Source organism: Marmota marmota, unplaced genomic scaffold, assembly GCF_001458135.2.
Source record: "Marmota marmota marmota unplaced genomic scaffold, marMar, whole genome shotgun sequence".
Lineage (NCBI taxonomy): Eukaryota > Metazoa > Chordata > Mammalia > Rodentia > Sciuridae > Marmota > Marmota marmota.
In genome coordinates this window covers 18,194,322-18,217,788 of record NW_026000242.1, presented here as the reverse complement: position 1 = coordinate 18,217,788, position 23,467 = coordinate 18,194,322, and the positions used below count along the sequence as shown (strand labels likewise).

The window sequence follows — 23,467 nt, the reverse complement described above, 5'->3', positions numbered from 1 at the left end:
TTTTTTTTTTTTTTTTTTTTTTTTTTTTTTTTTTTTTTTTTTTTTTTGGTTTGTTTGTTTTTTAAAGAGTTTCTTTTCTCCCAAATGTGGCATTGGGCCAAATGTTACGTCATCCACTGTTCTCATATTCTTGTTCTTTTACTTACAGCCTAGGGTAGTGATGATGCTCCTCCTGGGATATGTGATCTCAGGAAACTCCATGCCTTTGTCTAGCAATTAATTCCTCCCACTAGAGCATGGGCTTTTCCCGCTCCTCTGTTTTGAGTGTCTTTGGTCAAGTGCTATCTTGGAATGCACATCATTTTATACAGTTGCTATACTCACACCTCAGAGCCTAAAAATATTGTAAAAGACCTCATATGCTTACTGAATATATAAATTAATGAACAAATAAAGGAATGCCCTTAAAGTTCTAATCCTTTAAAATTTTATTCTCAACCAAAAATCAGAATTAAATCTATGATGACAAACCTTCCATTATGGTAAATTATTTGTCACTGGGTTACTGTATCACTACTTCTTAGGACAATTTAAAATTTTATAGAGGAAAAGGATACAGATATCAAAGTATTAAATTAATCCTTTATTTTAATATTATCAATGGAAATTGGGAAGTTTGTAAATAGGAAGGCAGGATACCTAATAAGTTCTCAGTTAACTTTATAAATATAGTTATTCAATCTTTCTAGATGTCAGGATGACTTTGACACAAAATGACATTATTTAAAGAAAATATCAAGACATTGAACAAGAACTTTGGCCTAGAAGCACCAGCCACATCATTCATACTATCTTGACTTATATTTTCAGCAAATGTTTATTGAGTAATTATTATGTGAAAGGCATATGGAAGCTGAAAACCATAAAAAAGTTTCCTAATATCAATTAATTTAATGAAAAATGAAATCTTATGCACTAGTTATGACTAGTTATGAAAATAATACATAGCAAACCAACATATATCAGCATTATTTCTAAGTCATCACATTAGGTTGTTTACAAATATCAATTAAAACCAGGATTCTCACACTAAACTAATGGATTAGTTATCACATCCCTTTTTTAAATAATAAAGTGACAAATAAATTATAAAATATATAGAATTTAAGTAATGACTTTACACTAAGTACATAAATTGGTGTTCAAATTACATTCTTATTCCGTGTTCTGTGTAGTTAAATATCACACAGTTACAGCAACAATAGTCAAAATTTATTAAGCACACATCATGCCAAGTGCTTGACATAAATCTCACTAAAATATAATAAAAACTATCTCAAAGGTATATTACTATATTGTATCTCATACACAGAGTCATGTGATAAGAATATAGGGTAACTAGTAACTGAGAAGCAAGAATTAAAACCAAGGGTTTTAGAATTTAGAGGCTCTAGTCTTGAATTATCAAGTGACATTACATGAACTTGGTGAAAATTCCCTTAGGGAAAAACAAATGAATCACTTCAGAGACTCAGAAAAGATGCATAAATTCTAGCTGGTGAGATTATTGAGGCTCCATAGAAGAGGTGGCAGAAAAACACTGGTCTTGAAATACAGAACATGAGTGTTGTAGAGTTTTTGAAGAGTTGAAAATAGTTCTTAGGTTAGTGTGTGCAGTATCCACCCTGCCTGAGGTCTGGGCTTCTGTTTTGTTTATTTGTGTGTGCAAGAAATAGTGAAGTATTGACTAAATGAATGATATGTAAAGTAACATGGTAAGCAATAAGAGATTTACAAAAGAATAAGGGCCTGAATAAAAGTTGTCAACATCATATTCAATAATCAAAAGTTGAAGTTTTTTAATAAAATTGGGAACAGGGAAAATATGCTACCCTTGCTACTTTTATTCAACATAGTACTGGAAGTCCTAACAGGAGCAACTGGGCAAGAGAAAAAAATAAAAGGCATACATACTGGAAAGGAAGAAGTTAAAATGCCCCTGTCTGTAGACACATGATTTTATAGACAGAAAATCCTAAACAGTCCACCATAAATCTATTAGAACAAATAAGTAAATTCAGCAAAGTTTCAGTATGCAAAATCAACACACAAAAATGAGTAACCTTTCTGGCCACTTACAACAAAATATCTGAAAAATAAGTTAAGAAGGTAGTTTTACTTAAAATAGCTGCAAAAATAAATTTAAACAAGGAGGTGGAAACATATGCACTGAAAACTATAAATCCCTGATGAAAGAAATAGAATAAGACATGTAAATAGAATTATATCCTGTGTTCATGAGTTGGAAGAATTAATATTGTTATAATGTTCATAATACCTAATGTAATCTAAATATTCAATGCAATGCCTTTAAAAGTTGCAATGACATTTTTATAAAAATAGAAAAAACATCCTAAAATTCAAGTGAACCCCCCACACACACACACACAAATAGCAAAGACACTCTTAAGAAAATAAAGTTGAAGTCAATGTCCTTATTTTAAAATAGACCACAAAACTTGAGTAATCGAAACAGCATGGTACTGACATTAAAACAAAGACATGGACCAATGAACCAGATAGAAAGCATAGAAATAAACCCAAGTACTTACAGTCATTTGATTTTCAACGTAAGTGCCAAGAACACAGAGAGGGGAAAAGGTACTCTCTTCAATAAAAGGTTTTGGGGAAAACTGGATAGCCATATACAGAATAAAATTAGATCCTTATTTTACGCCATATACAAAAATTAACTCAAAAAGAAGTTAAAGATCTACACTTAAAACCAGAAATTGTAAAACTTCTAGAAGACAGAAAGAAAGTTCCATTGCTTTGGTCTGGGCAATGATGGATATGACCCTAGAAGTACAGGTAACAAAAGTGTGTGTGTGTGTGTGTGTGTGTGTATATATATATATATGATTACATCAAACTAGAAAGCTTTTCTCTTTATAGAGAAAGGGAAACAACAGAGTGAAGACATGACCTACAGAATGGGAGAAAATATTTGCAAATGGTACATCTGGTCAGGGGTTCATATCCAAAATATGTCAAAAAACAATAACAACAACAAGAAAAACCCTCAAATCACATAAAACCAAGACAAAAAAAATGATTTTTAAATGGATGAAGGACTTGAATAGAAAGTTGTCAAAAGTTGTCAAAAATGGACACACAAATTACCCACAGGTATTTGAAAAAGTGTTCAACATCTGTAATCATCAGGGAAATGCAAGTTAAAGCCTCTATGAGACATCACTTCAATATCTAATCAAATGACTACTATCAAAAAGATATAAATTCGATGTTGCAGAAAATATGTAGAAAAGGAACCCCTTGGACACTGTTGATGGGAATGTAAAATTAATATAATCACTACGGAACAGAATATGGGGTTTCCTGAAAAATACTAAGTAGAACTACTGTATGATCTAACAAGTCTACTGCTAGGAATATATTCAAAACATGAAATTAGTTTGTTGAATGTTTTTGCGCTTATAATATTTATTGCAGCAGTAGTCACAACAGCCAAGAAATGGAATCAATGTCAATATCTGTGCACAGAAAAACAGGTAAGAAAAATGTGGTATCTATACACAATGGAATACTATTCAGTCATTAACAAAGGAAATTCTGTCATTTGTGAAAACATGGACAAAATTGAAAGATATTATGTTAAGTGAAATGAGATAGGCCAGGCACAGAAAGCTAAATTCCACATGATCTCACTTATACACAGAATCTAAAAAAGCAAAACTCATAGAAATGGAGACTAGAAAGTGCTTACAAGAAGGAAATTAGTTTGGAAGATATTAGTCAAAGGAATCCAAATTACAATTATGTAAGAGAAACAAGCTCTAGAGATCTATTGGGCAACATGATGATTATAGTTAATACTGATGTACTGTATCATTTAAATTTTTTCACAGAGTAAATTTAAAGTGTCCTCACACAAAATCTGATAAACATAGGAGTCAATACATATGTTGTTTATCTCTGTTTAGGCATTCTACAGTGTACATGTATTTTGAAACATAATAAGCATATTTAATTTTATTTTGCCAGTTAAAATAAATAAATACATAAATTACAATTAACAAGATAAAGAGGTTTGGATTATTTATTTTATAATTTACATAATCTTATTGAACCAATTGTAGATTTTAAAGAGTAGATTAATGGCTCTCACATGTATAGAGTCAGCCTAGACATGGAACCCGGGACTGAGTACCAGTTGTCTGAGAGTCAATGTGATATATCTTCTCCATATCCCACAAACTCATTAAATTAACTTTTAAAAGTGAACTCACTTTAATTCCCTTCTTTCATTTCCTTACTACTAAATAATATCTAACTTCCAGTATATGAAATTAGCGAAACCTGGTGCTGTACACATCTTTTACCTTATTTATAGCTTATTTTCTATCACTGTTCATATACTGATTTCATCTGCTAAATATGTGCAAAATTCTAACTGTTCAGTTCTCCTCTTCAGACCAACATCTTTCTCTTCTTAATTACCCCCAAGAGCCTTTATATACTTTTTATCCCCTTCTTATCTATTTTTCACAAGGAAGCAGAGTGAGTATTCCACTGTTAAGAGATCATCAAACCTCTCAATTTAACCTAATTTAGGTGTCATCATTCAGCCTCATCTTCTGATCCTGTCTTCACCTTGCTCACTACATTTGAAATATTCTGCCCTTCCTTTTTTTCTAGAAAACCTCTGCTGCTGGATCCCTTCATTTTCAATCCCCTACCCCTTCATTTCTTCCTGTCTTCCCATCATCTCTTTTTATCCTCCATATCTCAGATGTGACAGCACTTTCTTAGGGGAATGCTCCTTGATGCTTCCTAGACAAAAATGTCAAATGTATGTGATCCTAGGGTGGCTTGTTTCTTCCAAAGATAGCATTATTTTCCATATGAGTGTGGTTCCAAACCTACTTATTGCCATCCCACCATCATATTCCATGCTTGCTCCGTGAGTACAGGTTCTGTGAGATAGGTCTACACTATTGGCATTCAGAGGGCATACAGTAATTTTCTACTGAATCACTGATCACTGAATGTAGTAAAAAATACTGAATTTAGCCATGACTTGACTTAGAGAATATTTAACAGCAAGCTAAGTAAATTTGATACATTTGACTGGTAATAAGAGCACACTGGAAATTTTCAAGTGATGGTAGTTACATTTATTCTTCTACTCATTCAGGGATATGGAATGGGTGTCTACCTATAAATACATTCTGCTAGGGTTGGAGATACCATTTTGGAAAGATATTCTTACATATCAAGGCTTACATCAAAATGGAGAGATGGATGTGCAAGTAAATAAATACAAACACTAATAATTTAAGTAACGGGCGTATGAATAAAAAAAGCAGAGTGTGGGAGGGGACTGTAACCCATGGTAGAGGACAGCTGCCCAGAGGAGTAAGGGCTTGGAACTGAGACCTGAAAGTGGAAAGCTACACCTTTGAGAACCTGGGAGCTTGTCTTCTGGCAGGGAACAAGGTGGGCAGAAACAGAAAGGCTCAAGAGATGTGATGTAATCTGGAAGCTGGGAGAGCTGCACATTAGAAGGAATACTACGGTAAGCAGAAATGTACAGCAAAAACTGAAATGGGAGAATTCAGATGCAAGCAGCAATTTAGGGACTTTTGCAGAAAACTAAGGTAATGTCAGTATCTCAGGATCTTCATTTTGAGAATCAGATCTACCTAGGATCACGCTGCTCAGTAAACATTTGACCTAAGGCAAATTATGTAACTCATCTCTAAGAATCTTCTTCAGCTACAAAATGGCAATAATATAGATCTAATTACATAGTTTTAAATCTTTAATTAAAAAGCATAAAATAGCTACCATATAGATTGTTTCCAAAAAATCAGTTGTTATTTATTATTGTGGTAGTAATTGCCAAATTACTTATAGTAATTATAAAAATGGAGGAAATAATTTAGAAGACAAAATTAATCAAGCCCACAATTTTGGTCCTGATTCCTCAGGAATTTTAGTTAACAATGGCCAAAAAAACTATATGGTTTCTATTTAGTGAGCCATTTCATATGGTTTTTTCCTAGTGCATTTCAATTTCTCATATCTTTTATCTAATGACGCCCTGATTCCAATCCAATAACCAGTGTATTAGACTTGCCTGGCCAAAGTCACAGCCATGGGCATGAATTTAACTTATTCCTTTCTAGAAAATTCCTTATTAAAATAAGAAGATGACAAGGAAAGAAAATAATCAATCCTTATATTTTGGATCTTAATTTAATTTTTTTCAGATAAGACACAAGGTCTGGAAAGAATTATCCTACAGAGAGATTCAAAAAAGTAAAGAAACAACAGCAAGAATTTGTAACTGTAGTGAATGCAGTATATACATTATGTTTCTATGCAGGAAGCTGAAATCATGCCTGAAGGGGATTAATGAAATTATGATTAACTTAATTGAGAAGGTGGAAAACTTGTCTAAAAAGTTCAGATAGATTTTAAAAGGCAATAAGTAGCCAGTGTGTGTTCCTGAGTTGGAAAATTGCAGAAATACGTACCTAGAATGTAAGAACTAAGCATTAACTAACTGATCATCTTTGCCAAAAGTGCAAATCTGCAGATAAACTTACACAAAACCAGCTACATGAGAATTATGTAGATCTCTGAAAGATTATATGTGCCTACAGTTTATTTAAGAATGAACTATGTGACTGGGCATGGTGGTACATGCCTATACTCCCAGAAATTTAGGAGGCTGAGGCAGGAGGATTGCAAGTTCAAAGCCAGACTCAGCAATTATCGAGGCCCTAAGCAACTTAATGAGAACTTGTCTCAAAATTAAAAACAAACAAACAAACAAACACAAAGTACTGGGGATGTGGCTCAGTGATTAAGTGCTACTGGGTTCAATTCCTGGTTAAAAAAAAAAAAGAATGAGCTATGCAGGGTGAGGGTAATGGGGTAACATGAGAAAAATGACAAAACATTGTCCTTTAGGCTGGCATCTATGACGTGTCTCATGTTTTTCTCTTTTTTATTTTCTTTGTCCATGGTCCCCAAACCTTCTCTTAGTCCATTTTTCTCCTCTGATTTCTCAGCATTTCTATCTCTGTTCATTGAAAGCACAAATCCTGAATTTTTAAAATGACTGTAGATTATTAAGATTTATCAGGTCTAATACCTAAATATTAGAAATGTAGATATAAAGTTTAGAAACTGCTGATCTAGTCCAACCTCTTCATTTTCAAATGAGGAGAATAAAGCCAAAGACGTGATATGATGTGATTGAATACTAGCTGCCTCAATACCTAATGACTCCTGACTTAAGCCTTTCCTTTCTGGGTATGAGACAGGCAACCTGGAAATCATGTGCAGGATGGACTGATTGGAGGGTAAGTCCTGGAGACAGGGACACTAGCTGAAAAACTGTGATAGAAATCCAAGACATCCAGAGTTTTCAGTACAAGAACCAGAAAAATGGGGAGAAAAATGGAGCCACTTTAAACTGAACAAGGATATAATTCAACATAAGAAACAGTAAAGGGGCAGGAACTGAAAGCCTCTTAGATCTGTTTCTGGAAAGACTGTTTATGAACTGATGATTAATGCAAAGTCTACAGGAAGCAGAAAAAAATTCAGAGTGCATTTACAAACTTTGAGAATTGTCCAACTCTCAAGCCTTACTCTGTCTTTACCTCCCCCTTGATCATCAGAAACTGAAGGAGAGGAATAAACTTCTGTCTGACTCAAAGATACCTGGAGACCACACTCAGTGTCTCTAAATCCACATCTTGAGTCCAGTGGCACACAAGTGATAAGGGGAAGAACCCAGCTTGTACCCAGCTGGTCTGCTTCCTTTCTGTTACTTCTGCCTGTCACAGAGCAATGAATATAGTGTTTTCTAAGATCCAAGTCCCTAGGTCCTAGTCAGGAGGGTACCCCACTCACCAGCCATGGAGGACAGCCTTGGTCCCTTCCTTCTCCAGTGGAGAGAGCGCCAGACTAGAAAACGAAAGAAAGTCACCCAGTGTTTCTTTAGTTTAGAGGGCGGGACATCTATTTATTGATTTCGAAACTGCTGCTCGGAATTCTTGTTTCCTTGTCAGGAAGTCCCCTGTAGTTTCCAAAATAGCCTCATAGTTTTGAACTACAATCTTAGTCCTGAACTCTAGTTCTTTTCTTTGGAAAGGAGAAAAATAAAGTGGACATGACAAAACATCATCCTATAAGTTGACAGCTGCGTTGTGTTTTCTTTGTTTTTCTTTTCTCTGTGCACAGCCCCCACACCTGCTCTCAGTCCTTCCTTCTCTGCTCTCAGTATTTCTACCTCTGCTCACTAAAAGCACACATCCTGAAGGATTTACACCTAACTAATGTCCTTTCATTTCCAGATATCATTAACCATGTTGCTTCTGTTTCCTCTTTAGACTGTGTTACTCATGACAGTATCTTCCTCTCTCTGTCTCCCTGTTTTTTCAATCTTTACTGGAAATTGTTCTGAAGTAACACTTTTCTTCTCTCCCCAATATGCTTTTCTTGAACTGCCTAACACTGCCCTGACATTTAATTTTTATTGAGGGTAGCTGTTCTCTGCTTTTTGAAATCTTCTGTCCAAAGGCAGAAGAGGTCTCAGGCTGGAGAAGGAACACCTGAATGTACTAGACAGGTCTGTCTGAAGGAACAATTAATGACAACAAGGGAAAGGGCTGGGAGGTATTCAACTTTGAAGGTTTTTCAAAAGGTCAAAATTTACCTTTACTCTAAGGAGTTTATAATAGAAAGGGCTCTTTCTTCCACATAGAAGTTATGTTTTTCCAGCCCTTCCCAAACTGAACATTACTGAGTGAATGATTCACTTGAAGTTCATTTTCACAGGACCATAAAGAGAAATCATACCCTAATGTTTGTTCATAGTGTCATATATGTCTCCTGCTTGTTTCATGTCTGTTGACTGTTTTGTCTTCTCAAGGAGACTGTAGCTTACTAGGGACCTAAGGTTAAATAAAAATGTACTTTGTGTCTCAAATTTCTTAACAAAGAATAGAAATAAGTAGTTTTGATAATAACTCTGTCAACAGTGTATACATCAGATTTTGGGATAAGTTGCTTTACTGCTGCTGTCATAACTCTCTGTCTTCTGTGTGCCTCGCCTGATCAACTCTAGATTTTTTGAAGTTAGGTACCCATTGTTACTTTACCTACTTTGTATCTTCATCACTAATGCAGAAAGCCAAGCAAATATATATTATAAGAAAGAATGGTGCTATTAGCCAGTGCAGCTGTTGTAGGTCAAATCAAGACAAGAAATCTGATACCTGCTCTAAGTTCCACCTCCTGTCTTTCCAGCATAGAAAAATCAAAACAAAAGCAGGACAAACTTTTTTTTTCTCTCAGATTTATTAGCTTGTTTAAAGAAATATTTATTTTTAATAGACATGACTCCAAAAACAGGTACAGAAAGACAAAACTGGCTTCCTAGGGAAAAGAAAATAACACAAGTATAAGAAAGTGTTCTGCTAAATACCATGCAAGTTATGATGTCACTCTACTCATGAGTCCTCACTTACCAAAGGATAGTGCCCAGATGCTATGCTTAAATACTGTGCTTAAATATTATGTCATATGGAGGTGAAGAAAGCACATCCAAAAGTGAGCTTTTGTAATCATATGACTACCTTTTGATTGATAGCAGCTGACCCTGAGAAAGGACTATCTGACTCTGTAGAACCTTCCTGAATGGAAAAAGAAAAGACCTCCCTTTGGTGTCTCCCCATTTATTAAACCAGACCTAGAAGCCTGGGCTAGCATGGGACTTCAGAATCCCCCCCCCAACACGCATGTGCACAAACATAAACAGATAATGTTACAGCTTACTTATTTTAATGTCCTGGGAAGAGGTAGAAACATCTTGTCAAAGTCACCCTTTCAGTGGTGGGCATCTGTGCCCTACCATCTGGTAGCTCAAATGAAAATCGAACCTAAAAGAAAAGGGAAATTCTGTAGACTTTTTTTTTCCTTAGTGGAGAATCTTGAATTAAGCTGGAAAAACTGCAATGGAAAAACTGTAAGATAAATGATATAAACAAAAAAAATAGCAAATTAGAGTTTATTGACTTTGTCTACTCAGAGTGGAATGAAAGTTAAAATACATGATTGTTTTATAGGGATTGTGGACCATAACAGATTAGATCTGGCTTTCAGGTATACCCACATACCAAAGAACCTCATAGAGTTTCTTTGGGGGAAAAAAATGGAATTATTGGAAGATAAACATGTCCAGAGATTCCATGTGGAATAGCCAACTCCAGGGACTAGAGTGGAAGAAGCAACTGGAGCCCTACCTTTCGAAAAATTTCCTCCAGATCACAGGACCAGGCATATTCTTGAATATTTTTTATGAGTTTCATAATAAAAAGAGAGCCCAGTGTGGGATGCCTCCAAGAAACATTATCTGTTAAAAAAAAAATCACATTCCAAATCTCATTACAGGATTTTGATTAGACATAGAGAAGTAGCTCTAGTATTTCCACTCCCCTTGAGGCATGGTATTGAGTTGGTTCTGTTTTGTTACACACCATTTGCCAATTTTTTAATGTATTTAAAGTTCCTGGTTATATTTTTACCAATACTCAATAAAAAGCTGTATAGAATGCACATAGTGGGACATAATCCCTGATTTTAAGTAGCTGAAAGTCTAGCAGAAAGAGAGGAAAAAGACAGAATTGAGCAGAGAAGATTGACTGGTTCTTGAAGATTGAGTGTGCATTTCAGGGGTGCTACTTAATGACTTTGATTTAAGTTATTCACTTTGAAATGCACAGCCTCAACTATAAAGTGGAGCATAATAATTTCTGATACAAAGAGATATTTGAGGAATAGATGATATAACACGTCACGAATGTCTGAGAGGTTATAGGATATATAATGGAAAATAACAGAATGAAAACAGTACCAGCACAATGAAAATACAAACTAGAATGGGTTCAAGAGGGAAAAATCACATCCTGTGGGATGACAAAAGGTCTTTCAGGGTTAAGAATTTCTAAAGAGGAACAACATTAAATGTGTAACAGGAGACACAGAGAAGTAATGGAGAGATATAAAAAAATTACTCAAAGGAATGCATGCATAAGAGAAAAAGCCATAGTAGCAAGTATGCATAAAATTGTGGCTATATTCTCTGACCAAATTCTTTAGCCAATATTCATGATAAAATGCACATCAATAGTTAAAATTCTATTTAAAAGCACAACTGATTTATCTTGTTCTCTCCAGTTAAAGAAAATGGATAGGAGAGGGTCGAGGCAGGTATTACTGCCAAGTCCTTTATAAAATTAAGGAAGTGGATGGACAATTTTCTTCAGGAAAACATCACAATGTGTTGGGATTTATGCTGGGGAACATGGAACTAGGTTCTGTAGTTAAGCTGAAGATAACCGAATGGGAGTTTTCAGGAGTCATCTGGAAAAGAGGAGTGAGAGAAGCAAATAAAAGAAGGAGACAGAAATCAACAAAAAGGTGTCAAGAAGCCCAGAGCCTGCAAAGAATTATATTATTACCAGAGGTAAATTTCTTGTGGAAGGCTGGGATCAAAGGATTTCAGAGGACTACTACATATAATACTGAAATCTCCTTATTACTTAAGCTAAACATGTATGGGATTTTTGCATGGCATTATTATTTTGATTAAAAAAATAACTGAGTTCCATATCAAGACATGGTTAGCACAATACAGAACCAGCTATCTCCAGAGGGATGGCATCTCATTACAGAAAATAATCTGTAAACTAAGCTCTTTGAGCAGAAGCAGGACCTTAGGATCAGAGGTGACTAAGGGAATGTAAGTCCCAGAAAGTTGCAAAATTCAGTAATTAAACGAACTCAATGACTCAATGATTTCTATTTAATCCTTAATAAAAGAATGCATATGAGTTACATTATAGAAGAAACATCCTTAATAACAAGTCATTTAATGTGTTTTACTCTGTGGCATTCTCAATATTTCACATATAATATCTTTTTTAATCTTTAGAACAGTGATATTATATTTACATGTATAGGTAAGGAATTAAAAGGAACCCCAGAGAAACTAAATAAATAGACCTAATTTACCAAGTACTAAATAGAAGGGTTAGAATATAGTCACAATACTATTCCACAGCTTAACTTGGAATCATTTGGTATGTTCTGTTTTGTACACTGCTTACTTCTAGTTAAAACTCAGTCTAGTTTAGGGTCCAATTATGCTTTGTCTACCTTTTTGTTCCCATTATTTTTCTATAAATATATAATGTCTAGGCAGTTGGACTCTTGATGGTGCCAACACTGTGGACCTTTTTCTATGTGAAGTTGGATTTCAATTTTACTTCAGTGTAAATATACTTTTACTTAATTTTCTGTTATCCCTCACAATTTCAGGAAGAAATATGTTTCCATGGAAGGATTTACTTATTATCACTTCAGTGAAATATATATATATATATATATATATATATATATATATATATATATATTCATTTTGTCTCTTTGGTGAGGGAAACTGAAAGTGTTACTGGATGAAACCTAAAACTGGTCTTCAAACTCCTTGTCTAAAGTTAAATACAGGTAACTATCCTCTGACAGGTGACTGAATTCTTTATTAGTCACCACCCCACTGAAGGTATCCTGCACATAAACCCATTACCTGGTGTTGAAGAGCAGAAAGCAATAAAATCCTTCTCTACATGGGCTTTCTTAATTCCATCGTCTTCAAGGTCTTCTGAATCCAGTAAGAATTTGCCTTCAGTGTCTCCTGCTGAATCTTTTAACCACACCACCCCTTGATTCTCTGGAAAGACAAAGTTTAGCTAGCTGCTTATTACCAACTGCCAAGAGAACTACCTCCTCTAAACCCCTGTTGAACCATACTTATTCACTTATTTGTCTTTTATTCACATACACATACATGCATTCATCTCAATAGCTACCTTTCCAATAATTCTTTCTTTTTTTTCAATTCATGCATTATTATTATACACAATAGTGGAATTTATTGTGACATATTCACATGTAAGATCTTCTCAATAATTCTTACCTAACAAAATGCTGAAACTAACAACATCCAAGCATTAAAATCTCAAAACTAAAAGTGATTTATCCTTAGTTGAAAATGGAACAGGTAACTACCAACCAGAAACATAATTCACAGAAGCAACTCTCATTGAGTGGGAATAACAGGTGTTCTTTGATATTAGGAACAGACACAAAGACATTGGATGTATAAAGCTGTACACAGGTCAGTGTTGAATGACTCCTGTCCCAGGAGACATCAGGACTCACCACCACGGCAGGCCTGGATGATGATCACCTTGGGTTTGTCCTTCAAACTTGGACAGTTCCAGGTGTTCAGCATTTGAAAGATGGTGTTGACTTCTAACACATCTGAGACTTTCTCAGAATATTTCGTGCCACAAATCCCATCCCGGATACCATGAGACATGAACACCAGAAAAGTACTGTCAGAGGTCTGGTGCTCTGGGCGGGCAGCAAATGCCTTCAGCTCTGTAGCCATGTCCTGAAAGAAACCACTGAATTTTAATCCATGTGATTTACTACCATTGTCCTTTGGGGATCTAATGCAGAGACACTTAAGGAATTCATTGAGGAATTCTATGAAAATAAATGACGTGGAAAATAAAATTCATGTCTCAATTCTCTGATAAAGTAAAGAAAGAAATGCTTATAGGAAGTCACTGAGATTTCTAGTAGAAACATAGGAGCACGGTTTAGATGGAACACTTTCCATTTAAAATTTACACCAGGGTCTTGCTAAAGGACTCCTACGTTGGAAGGAGCTATGTAATATCAAGCACCCTCCAAGGAAAAATTGAGATTATACACTGCCAAGAGACAAAGTGTCCTGGTACTAAAGCATGCTTGCTAGCATTATTTAGGAGTATGAAGTATAAGACTATTGATTTTATAGTTTAGAAGCCTTACTGAAGCAGTGATATTTTCTTTCACATCCACTCTGTATCCTAGATTTTCCAGCAGCATTTTCATATCTCTGATATCAACATCAGCTCCAGCCCTCCTGGGAAGACTGTCAAACTCTGTATTGCAGATAATGAGGGCAAGACGAGTGCGGGTCATCCTAGCCATTATTGGATAAATCTGTAAGAAAGGAGATTGAATGAATAGTTTTGTTCTCTTTAATTCAATATTCAACCTGTATGTTTAAAATAGCCTCCCATACCCTAATCCTATTGAGAAAACAAATCCCATGAATTCCAGATTAAGAATAGGGAAGGCAACTGAATCTTAATTTGGGAGTTTGCAAGTGACTAAAAGGCAGCTCAGCATCTTACTCTAAATTTGATATGAGATTTTGAAACATACAAAGGTTTTAATGCCAGGATTACTGAATTTCAACACTGACTTGCCCATTTTCTGATTGTGTAACTTTGGAAAAAATTTCTTTAAAATCCCTGCATGTTTCAGCACTCTAAACTGAGTTATTTTGATGGTTAAAAGTATTGTTACATGCAAAGAATTTAGAGCAACGTGTGACTCACAGCCAATACCAGACACTGATGTTATGGTTATTATATTATGATTTACACAGGAAATTGATCCAAACTTGGAATTCTATATAAGCCTTGGATTCTAGAGATGGAAATCATCTATTTAAGGGGAGCAGCCCGATTATTCTCCAAAACATCTCAAGGAAATTGTCTCTAAGGAAGAACCACTGAACTTCAGAAGAGTCTCAAGGGTGTCTTTCAGTTCACTCATTTTATTTTCTGAGCACAGCACCTCTGTTGACTTTTCTTTCCAAATCCTTTGCGCTGTTTCTAAGGGGCAAAGCTTGAGGCTCCCTCCTGGGCCTGAGGATGTGAGCTCAACTTGGTGGCTTTTCACCTCTTGAGGAGCTGCAAGAGACAAGAAGCTATGAATAATTACATCCCTGATGGTCTCATTTTGAGGAAATGTCTCAGAAATTCAATCCTAGGTTAGTCAGGAATGTTGTGGAGTGAGCTCACTGTTAATGGAACACTTTCCAAGCCAGAGACTTCCAGTACTTTGATATAGGGGTCAGGATCAGCATTATAATAAAAATATTTTTGATAAATACATAGAAAGGAAGTTTCTTAAGGCCATGAATGATTAAAAAATACTGAGAAAACAATCAGTATTTTAGAAATATTGAAGGTATAAATTTACTTGAAAGACTTAAAGCTTAAAATAAAATTGTGGGGAGTTAGAGGTAGAGGACTTAAGGAACTATATTAAAATGTTTTATAAACTATAGATATTTGCCTATTAATTTACATAACAGGCATGATAGTAGACATCAGGGATATATATATATTTTTTTAATGAGCCTTTGTTTAATTCTTCAGGATCATTTTCCAATGTGTACAGATGTAAGGTAGAGAGGCAAGATTGAATAGAAGGACTGTAATGAAGAATGATAAATGCTAAAATCAAAATACACACTAAATAGATTCATTTCACTAAGCACTGATCACACAAATATATTAAGAAGGGTTTTCACAGTAGTTGATGTGCAAAAATTCCTGAGGCTTTCATTTGATCACAAATTCAATACCATCCAACAATGTGATGCACTTGCTAAAAAAATTAATGCAATCTGTTGTAGTTCGGAAGAGAAATGTTACAATGAGAAATTACATTTAATCTCAAAGAGGAACTTAAACTGTTGTATACTCAATAAAGTAAATCAAGGTATCATAATGTGTGTTGACTCCAAGAAAAGGGGCTAAATAGAATGGATGTTTTGAAAAAAAAAACACATAGAAATAATTTTTATGTGGGATGAGTGGTCTGTTTCTGCATAAAGAAATCTACAGAAGAGTAGGAAAAACTAGAAATGTTTGAATTACTTTTTTTTTTTTTAGTAGTGGGATAGTGCATTTGGTTATGGTTAGTATCCCTTCCCATGAAACATCTAAGAAAACATATGTGAGATACTCTCCATTATTTGATTCAGCAGAGCAATGTTTTTATTTATTGAAATACTTACTTTCCTGGTTTCTAAATTTCTTCCAAATATAAGTTCCTTTCATTTTTAAGAGAAAAGAATCACCTTTGAATTAAATTAGTCTAGAATTGTGAATGGAAAACCATTCTAGCTCATAAAATCACTAAATTTTTTTAAGAGGATGGACTCATGCAAAAGGAAAATTGTCTTTTTGTTTTTAGGTTTATTTATTTATTTTTTTTAACCAATGAACAAAAGGGTGCCTGTTGACCATGTCGGGATTCATTAAGGCTGAGACCATTTTCAAGGTACAGCACCGAAATACTTAAGATGTTGCTTGTCCTCTGAGACCTGACTTTTTTCTGTGCTACCTCTAATATTGTGTAAAATAAAGAGGTTTTACTAATTTTTGTGGCAGAGACTGCACACTCTGAGCATCTACAGAGACCACAAGATGCTCTTCTCTTCCTCATGGTACCCAGCTGGTTCATGCTGCTAATCACTCCAGAAGTTAGGTGTAGCCAAGTGACTGACTGTAATGTGAGCACATTTGATACGATGCACCTAGGCTGAACCTAGATGACCTTCCATATTCTTTCCTATGGCACAAACTTGATGGTTATGGCCACATTATTTTGGCATCGTATGTTACAGATATTTTCTTCCATGGGATGGAAGATATCTAGGTATCTGGGTTAACAGTTGGAAGGGAGTGGCTGCTGATCAATAAATGGCCAATTCAGAATTGTCAGGAATGAAAACAATTTTCTATTATCTATATGAGACATTATAAAATTTTGACTTTATTATTGTATCCTATGTTGTCTTAACTTATACAGGTATGTGTAGTATCTTTTGTATTCCTAAAACTTTGGTAACTTTAATTTGATGATAGATTCCTAAATACTTATTCATTTGAGATTTATGTACCCATGCAAATTCAATCCAAGCAAAAACATTATTAGTCATGTTCATTATTCTCTAACAGTACAGGATCTGGAACAGAATTAATGTAAGAAATATTTTCCTAATTGACTAGTATCTGATCATAATTATGACATATATTATCTAATGAAATGGTCTTTTAACATTTATTGCCTGCACACTATGAGCCAACCAAGGTTAGATAGAACTATAACTATGAAAAAATAAATAAAAATAAATAAGTTTTATTTCATCAAGAAGCAAAAAGTCCAAAAGAGTGAAAGAATAAATGTAGTGAGAAAGGAAAAATGTAGTTAGAGTTAATGACTGGAGAATTACTGGGCATATTCAGAATAGGGACTTTGAAATACAGCAGTGGAAGTAAAAAAAAAAAAAAAAAAAAAAAAAAAAGCAGAAACGGATCCAGATTTGAGAGAGGAATCAATAAAAGTTAGCCACTGCTTGATTAGAGGTAAGGAAAAAGAAAGAACCAAGGATGAATCTTAGATTTCAGATGTGAACAAATAGTGATGGTGACACAATTAGCAAAGGCAGAATTAACTGGAAGCAGTTCAGGATGGGAGAAGAAGGGGAAGTTCAGTTCTGGCAAAGTTTAGATAAATAAGTCCAGAAAAGATGTGAATAAATATCTTTAATAGGCACTTTAATAGTGAGGTATGGCACACAAGTGGGAAATTAGGATTTGAGGCATAGGTTCGTACATTTTTACTGATAGATAGATAGATACAGAAGTTGCAAGAAATGCTTCTGCTAAAAAAGAGTAGATTAAGAAGAGAAAAAAGCACAGGATAAATCTGTGGGACTCTTGCCCTGGGTTTATGGCATTAAGTCAATGACTAGGAAAATGGGGTTTACAGAATATTCTTCCTTTGAAAACATGATTACCTGAGAAGGAAAGAAATGTTTCTCGGGAATCTTGCATACTAAAGTAATCTCCAGTTTGTGGACCTGAAGAAAGATAAAGGATATTAAAATTCATAATCTTTGAAGAACTTTGCCCCAGGTGTTGAATACTCCCCATTAAAATTCCTTTCACAAACCTGATTGATAATTAATCTTTTTCAACATGTGACTCACCTGAAACCACACTCATCACTGGGGGGAAAAAGGCCTCTAGGTATAGATGGCTGTATAGTTCCTTAGCATTTGAGGCAGAACATAAGAATGTTTCTAACTGATTCCCTTGATCTTGGCTCTATAGTAAAAGTGGAAATGAGACATCGTTGGCTGTAGAATCAATAATTTTCTTGATGTGTGTATTTCAAGATGTCTCCTGAGGTTAACTCTACTGCATTACATATGAGTGCAAAGTAAAGTTGTCTGAGAGTAGACTATGGTTTTAAAGAAAAATATGATGCTAGACAGTTAACGTTTGAACACTTACTCTTGTTAGATTTTACCACAGCAGAAAATGGTGAGGTGACCCTTTGTCAAAATCAGGGAAGAACAAACCCTAGTTTCAGTGTGAGAGAAGTTGGTGAATTTCTCAGCAGTCTACTTACATCCTAGGAAGAAGGTTGTCAGAGAAATACTTGGACTCACAGGGTATTTTAGTTTTCTCATAGATATGTTCATCAACCCAGAATCACAGATTTTTATTCAAAATCAATAAAATTTTGTCACAAAATTTTCAAAACTCTTTCAAATGTGTTCATCACTTAAATTAATAATATCAACTCTTGTGAACTAGTGATATTTCCATAGTCCAGAGAAACTGGAGAAACATGGGTTAGAGCATTTGATAAATTTAATGAAAGGATATAAATGAAAGTTACAGGAAAATACCCTGCAAACTTGACTCTCAGAATTAGGTTCCCAACCGTATTCTATATTCTGTACTTTATTCTCTATTTTCTTTGTATTCTCCATATTCTGTCACTGTGACGAAAAATAAGAATAAATTTAAAAACAATAATAAGTAATATGGTGATTTTATGGACTGGCCCTTAATTCATTAGCTCATATAGCTCATTAACACATTATTTCAGAAGGATTGAATCATTTCCTAAGTGTAAAAAGTGGTGGAGCCAGGATGTGAACATAAGTCTGTCTTCACTACCAATCCTGGGGCTTTCATCACTAAGCCACTCTTGCTGGCCACTCCAGGTGGCACACAAAGGGTGGCACACATTTACCTGTCTCCCAGGTAAATCAAATCTCCTTGTTAGTATCATTAGCACTAACTACTCTGAGGAGGAAAATGTTGGAAACCTACAATTTAATTATTTGGGTTTTTGTAAAATCAGTCAAACCTATTGTTCATACTTCTACCAGAATCCATAGTACTGTCTGTTTGAAGACAAGAGAGCAGCAGATTTTAGATAACAGAATAGTCACAGTGAGTTATGCAAGTAGCTCTGAAATTCAAGAACTATGGGTTGACAGGATAGGAGCAAAGAAGATGACATCTTGGCTATTCTACAATCATTTCCGAACCCTATTGGCAATTACTCGTTGTCTTTAATTGAAGGGATAGAAGAGGACATAAAATGAAAAGGAAATATTAAAAGAAAAATAAGAATTTAATTACACACAGGAAATACATAATGTCAGCTTAGATAGGCAAAGACTTCCCCAAATGCCTAGAAAAAAAGGCATCTGACTCTCAAAGTACTTCTCCTCTGCAGTAGCTTTGGGAAGTGCAACAGAGATCCATGACTGGGTGGCCACTGTGCTAGTAAGGATATTAGGAGAGAAAATTCAAGGACATAATTGAAAGAAAAAAATCACTTAAAAATCTTTACTTTGCTAAAAAATTCAAATTATTCAGAGTGTTTCACCATTTCCCAGATATATTTTATTCTTCATAGAAAGCAAAAATTTGGAGAAAATGTATATAAAGTATTTATTACAGATCTTAAGCCTTTATGTCATACAAGTACATTAGTGCCTAGAGAGCTCTGGACTTAAAGAAAATGAACAAACAACAAAAAAATGTGCCTTGCCTACAGACTGGAGCATTTAATATGAAGTTTTTAAGAATGTTCTCAAGAACTTCAACAAATGAGTGAACCACAGACTAAGGATAGAAAATGAACTCCAAGCAGGAAAAGACCAGTAAGGCATGAGAAATAGAAACAAACAGTCTGTTGACATGCAATAGGAGCATGAAGTCAAAGGCAAGGAAGCTGCTTGGAAACAAGCATGACTAATTAAAGAAATCAGATGTTGGGCACAAAGACACTTGGACTATACAAACCTCAGCCTGAGTCATTTACGCTTACCTGAGGAGAGCCCCAGTGTCCCTGCAAGATAGCAGTCATCTTTGCAAATATGAGTGATAAAGATTTGGCACGCCATGGGCCCTTTTTTAATGACAGAATCAGTCAAAGCTCGGGCCTTATCCATAACCGTAGCATTTTCAGCTCTTACTTTCTCCATCTCTTCCTGGTTCAGCACTCTTTTCTCTAATAATTCATCTAGCAAGCCATTTATTGTGCCAGCTTCCACTGACTGGATAAATAGCTTTCTCTTCTCCTTCAGAATTTTGTCTGTTTGAAACACAGGAATTTCACAAGTCAAGGAAACAGCCTCATTTTCACCATTAATGAAGAATTGTCTAGATTTAATCAATAACACCTCCCTCTCCACACACTTCAATCTTGCCTCTTATTCTATTGCTGTGCTACTTTTCCCCTTCAATATCACCCATATAATGCACATAGAGTGGCCTGAAGACTAAGAGCTACTGTCCCTCTCTTAGTACCTGAAAAGCAGAGGTCATCCTTTCATGTCCCATGTTTCCTCAAATCTGAATAATAAAACAATGAGACAATAATAACCCAGTATCTTTGGGGGAAAACAGCTTCTGTTACTCATCCTGTTCTGATTCTGCTCCCTTTGTAAGGCTTAATGGCATTTGAGAATTAAGATTGCAAAATGACAGCAGGATGCCGGTAAAGCACTAGTTCCTTTCTCACTCTTGCCTTTCCTTTCTGACAACTTTGAAAATCTTCTTGTCTTCTTTCCTTCTGTCCCTTCTCCCTCTCCCTCATTTTGCTCACTAAACATCCATAAAACCTAATGCAAGCTTCCATAGAGCCAGTCTCTTTCAAAATGATTTCTTCCCCAAGACCAGTTGTTTTAAAGGGAAAAAAAGAAACTCACCAGCCATGTCTTTTCGTTCCTACCCTCGGATGTAATATGAAACTGAAAGCATATTCCACCTTCCTCTTCAGCAGGGTGTGCACACATATTGAGAAATAACCACCATACGTGCATATACATGCTTCTGTAAAGAAGAACACAGATTTCGGAAATTCAGACTTCATTAGGGTGTGCATCCTCGAAACTTTTTTTCATTACTACCAGGATTAGCTTAGAGTAGGACAGGACTGAAGCTTGGAGAATAAGGAATGAGAAAGTACTTATACAATTAGACTCACACAATGTACTATCACCCAATCATTAAGTAGTGATATCCAGAAAAGTGATTTATTCTTGGAGGCTTTGAACCACTCTTCCCTTGCCCTACCCTGAAGCTCTTAGGCAAGTCCCATAAGTTATTTGTCCCTGTGAAGCTGTTTTGCTGTTAGGAATGGAAACATTTTTCACTGAAACTGAATCTTGTCTTATCTAATATTCTTCCTTTTCAGATGGCTCTCCTTGGTGTAACACTGTATCATAGTGATGCAGGGGACGGAAGGAAGGCCCAAAGAGATCACTGGTTTTTAAGTACATGTTTAATTGACCATCCCAGAATAAACCCCAATTTATTTTATAAAGCTCATACTTTGAACTAGAATTTGAGATTTAACATTTAAGCATTTTCTTCTTAGTCAAGGTATTAGACTTTCTTATGTGTTTCTCTATATGTAAAACAACTATATTAATGGTACACACTTACACACTTTTGAACATAAATTAGTGAAAATAAACAAATTGTATTGATCATTGCCTGGCACATGATCTGTGGTATGATGCTTTTAATTTTATTTACCATTAGAAGACTCACCAAAATTAATTATTTGCAAATTCTATGACTGTTGATTCTCATATAACTCATTCATTCATGCATCTGGAAAATGTACACAGAACATATACTGCATTCCTGACACTGTTCTAGGTTCTGACGGTTCCATCAAACCTGGCCCTGATCTCCTGCCCCCATGGTCTCATATTCAAGAGGAGAAGAAAACATAGAATCCAATATGCAACTACAATATTGTTAATGTTAGAGTGACGCTAAATGTTAAGGAGAAAAAAATTGGAAAGTGGGTGATGACATATAGAAAACTTTGAAAGTATACACAGGGAAGATAAGGAAGACCCAAAGAGATCACTGTTTTTAAGTACATGTTTCATTGATCATCCCAGAATAAAACCCAAAAATTTAGCCTATTTTTTACAAATATATTTAATGGGCTAAATACAAAATGCAGCTATTAATCCTTCTTGTATTTCAGTGTCATATAAAAATTCCCAGGAAACTGATGGATGTCTTGCCTCTGCTGTTGTGACAGCCACACTTTTCCTGATTAGATTGGCCACAGTGTATCTGCCATGACACAATTCATGAAAATTGATAGGTATACCATACCTGTAGCCAAGTGTGTCAAGCCAAGAGCCACTAGTGAATCTACCACGTCTACAAATGCTATAGCCCAGCTAGCAGAGAAATCCTACATGCATCATAACCTGAGCCAGAGAGAGACTCACAGACATTGCTTAATCTGATTACCAGCTAAGGAAGATATATGGACCCTCCATTACTGTGCTCACTTGGAACTAAAGCCAATGTGTCCCATGAAACCAATCCTCAAGGACATATATATCTAGGAGAAAGTATTTTACTATGAAAGACTCCCTGCAAAATTGGTAGAGGCAACTGGTCTGCCAGATGTACAAATATCAACATAGGGACAAAAGAAGCATGTCAACACAAGGTAAAGTGATGATTTTAAAGAAATATAATAACTCTATAACAAAGGACTTCTCCACTAAAAGCAAAAAAAAATTAAAGTGTTGAATTGTTTGAAAATGAATTCAAAATTATGATCTTTTTTTTTAAATTTTTTATTGTTGGTTGTTCAAAACATTACAAATTTCTTGACATATCATATTCCACACTTTGATTCAAGTGGGTTATGAACTCCCACCTTCACCCCATACACAGATTGCAGAATCACATCAGTTACACATCCATTGATTTACATATTGCCATACTAGTGTCTGTTGTGCTCCGCTGCCTTTCCCATCCTCCACCATCCCCCCTCCCCTCCTCTCCCCTCCCCTCCCCTCCTCTCTCTCTACCCTCTCCACTGTAAACAGGGACACTGCTACATCGATGTTCATAGCAGCACAATTCACAATAGCAAGACTGTGGAACCAACCTAGATGCCCTTCAATAGACGAATGGATAAAAAAAATGTGGCATTTATACACAATGGAGTATTACTCTGCATTAAAAAATGACAAAATCATAGAATTTGCAGGGAAATGGATGGCATTAGAGCAGATTATGCTAAGTGAAGCTAGCCAATCCCTAAAAAAACAAATGCCAAATTTGATATAAGGAGAGTAACTAAGAACAGAGTAGGGACGAAGAGCATGAGAAGAAGATTAACATTAAACAGGGATGAGAGGTGGGAGGGA

At 35.3% G+C, this 23,467-nt stretch overlaps 2 protein-coding genes and 1 long non-coding RNA gene across 9 annotated transcripts in view; 1 reads left to right on the top strand and 2 right to left on the bottom strand.

Annotated features, from left to right (window-relative positions):
• The window catches only part of LOC107145896 (caspase-13-like), a 27,698-nt gene extending 19,673 nt beyond the window's left edge, over positions 1 to 8,025 (bottom strand). For both annotated transcript variants that reach the window (XR_001503968.2, XM_015489931.2), the window contains exon 1: positions 7,894 to 8,025. Coding sequence is in view for 1 of the 2 variants with exons in the window: in XM_015489931.2 (XP_015345417.1) it covers positions 7,894 to 7,900 (7 nt within the window). In the remaining variant the exon portion in view is untranslated. The remainder of the gene's footprint in view (positions 1 to 7,893) is intronic.
• On the top strand, positions 3,464 to 22,796 carry LOC125613963. 3 transcript variants are annotated; one of them, XR_007344591.1, is made up of 3 exons: positions 3,464 to 3,512; positions 5,159 to 5,273; positions 6,237 to 6,407. It is a non-coding gene; the product is annotated as an uncharacterized LOC125613963 (long non-coding RNA). The 3 variants fall into 3 exon arrangements; XR_007344589.1 differs by lacking the exon at positions 3,464 to 3,512 and adding an exon at positions 21,469 to 22,796 and having other exon boundaries at positions 5,118 to 5,273; positions 6,237 to 6,309; XR_007344590.1 differs by lacking the exon at positions 3,464 to 3,512 and adding an exon at positions 14,549 to 15,675 and having other exon boundaries at positions 5,118 to 5,273; positions 6,237 to 6,309.
• On the bottom strand, positions 9,820 to 21,119 carry Casp1 (caspase 1). 4 transcript variants are annotated; one of them, XM_048795942.1, is made up of 9 exons: positions 20,981 to 21,119; positions 20,098 to 20,364; positions 17,759 to 17,821; positions 14,740 to 14,855; positions 13,924 to 14,097; positions 13,264 to 13,498; positions 12,629 to 12,772; positions 10,287 to 10,396; positions 9,820 to 9,923 (listed from the first exon to the last, which is right to left on the bottom strand). In XM_048795942.1, the coding sequence occupies exons 1-9, from the start codon at positions 20,985 to 20,987 to the stop codon at positions 9,825 to 9,827; spliced, it is 1,215 nt and encodes a 404-aa protein (XP_048651899.1). In that variant the 5' UTR covers positions 20,988 to 21,119; the 3' UTR covers positions 9,820 to 9,824. The 4 variants fall into 4 exon arrangements, 3 of the variants coding, with proteins under 3 accessions (XP_048651899.1, XP_015345420.1, XP_015345419.1); XM_015489934.2 differs by lacking the exon at positions 20,981 to 21,119 and adding an exon at positions 20,580 to 20,730; XM_015489933.2 differs by lacking the exon at positions 20,981 to 21,119 and adding an exon at positions 17,951 to 18,068 and having other exon boundaries at positions 20,098 to 20,277.
• Positions 22,797 to 23,467: the final 671 nt, after the last annotated feature.

What these genes read in the sequence shown, in the direction of transcription:
- Casp1 (XM_048795942.1), bottom strand. An exon ending in AAGAAAATATCACTGCTTCA is followed by an intron (nt 13,499 to 13,923) that starts GTAAGGCTTCTA and finishes GGTTTCTTTCAG; the next exon opens with GACATGGCTACAGAGCTGAA. An exon ending in TTTCTGCTCTTCAACACCAG is followed by an intron (nt 10,397 to 12,628) that starts GTAATGGGTTTA and finishes TTTTTTTAACAG; the next exon opens with ATAATGTTTCTTGGAGGCAT.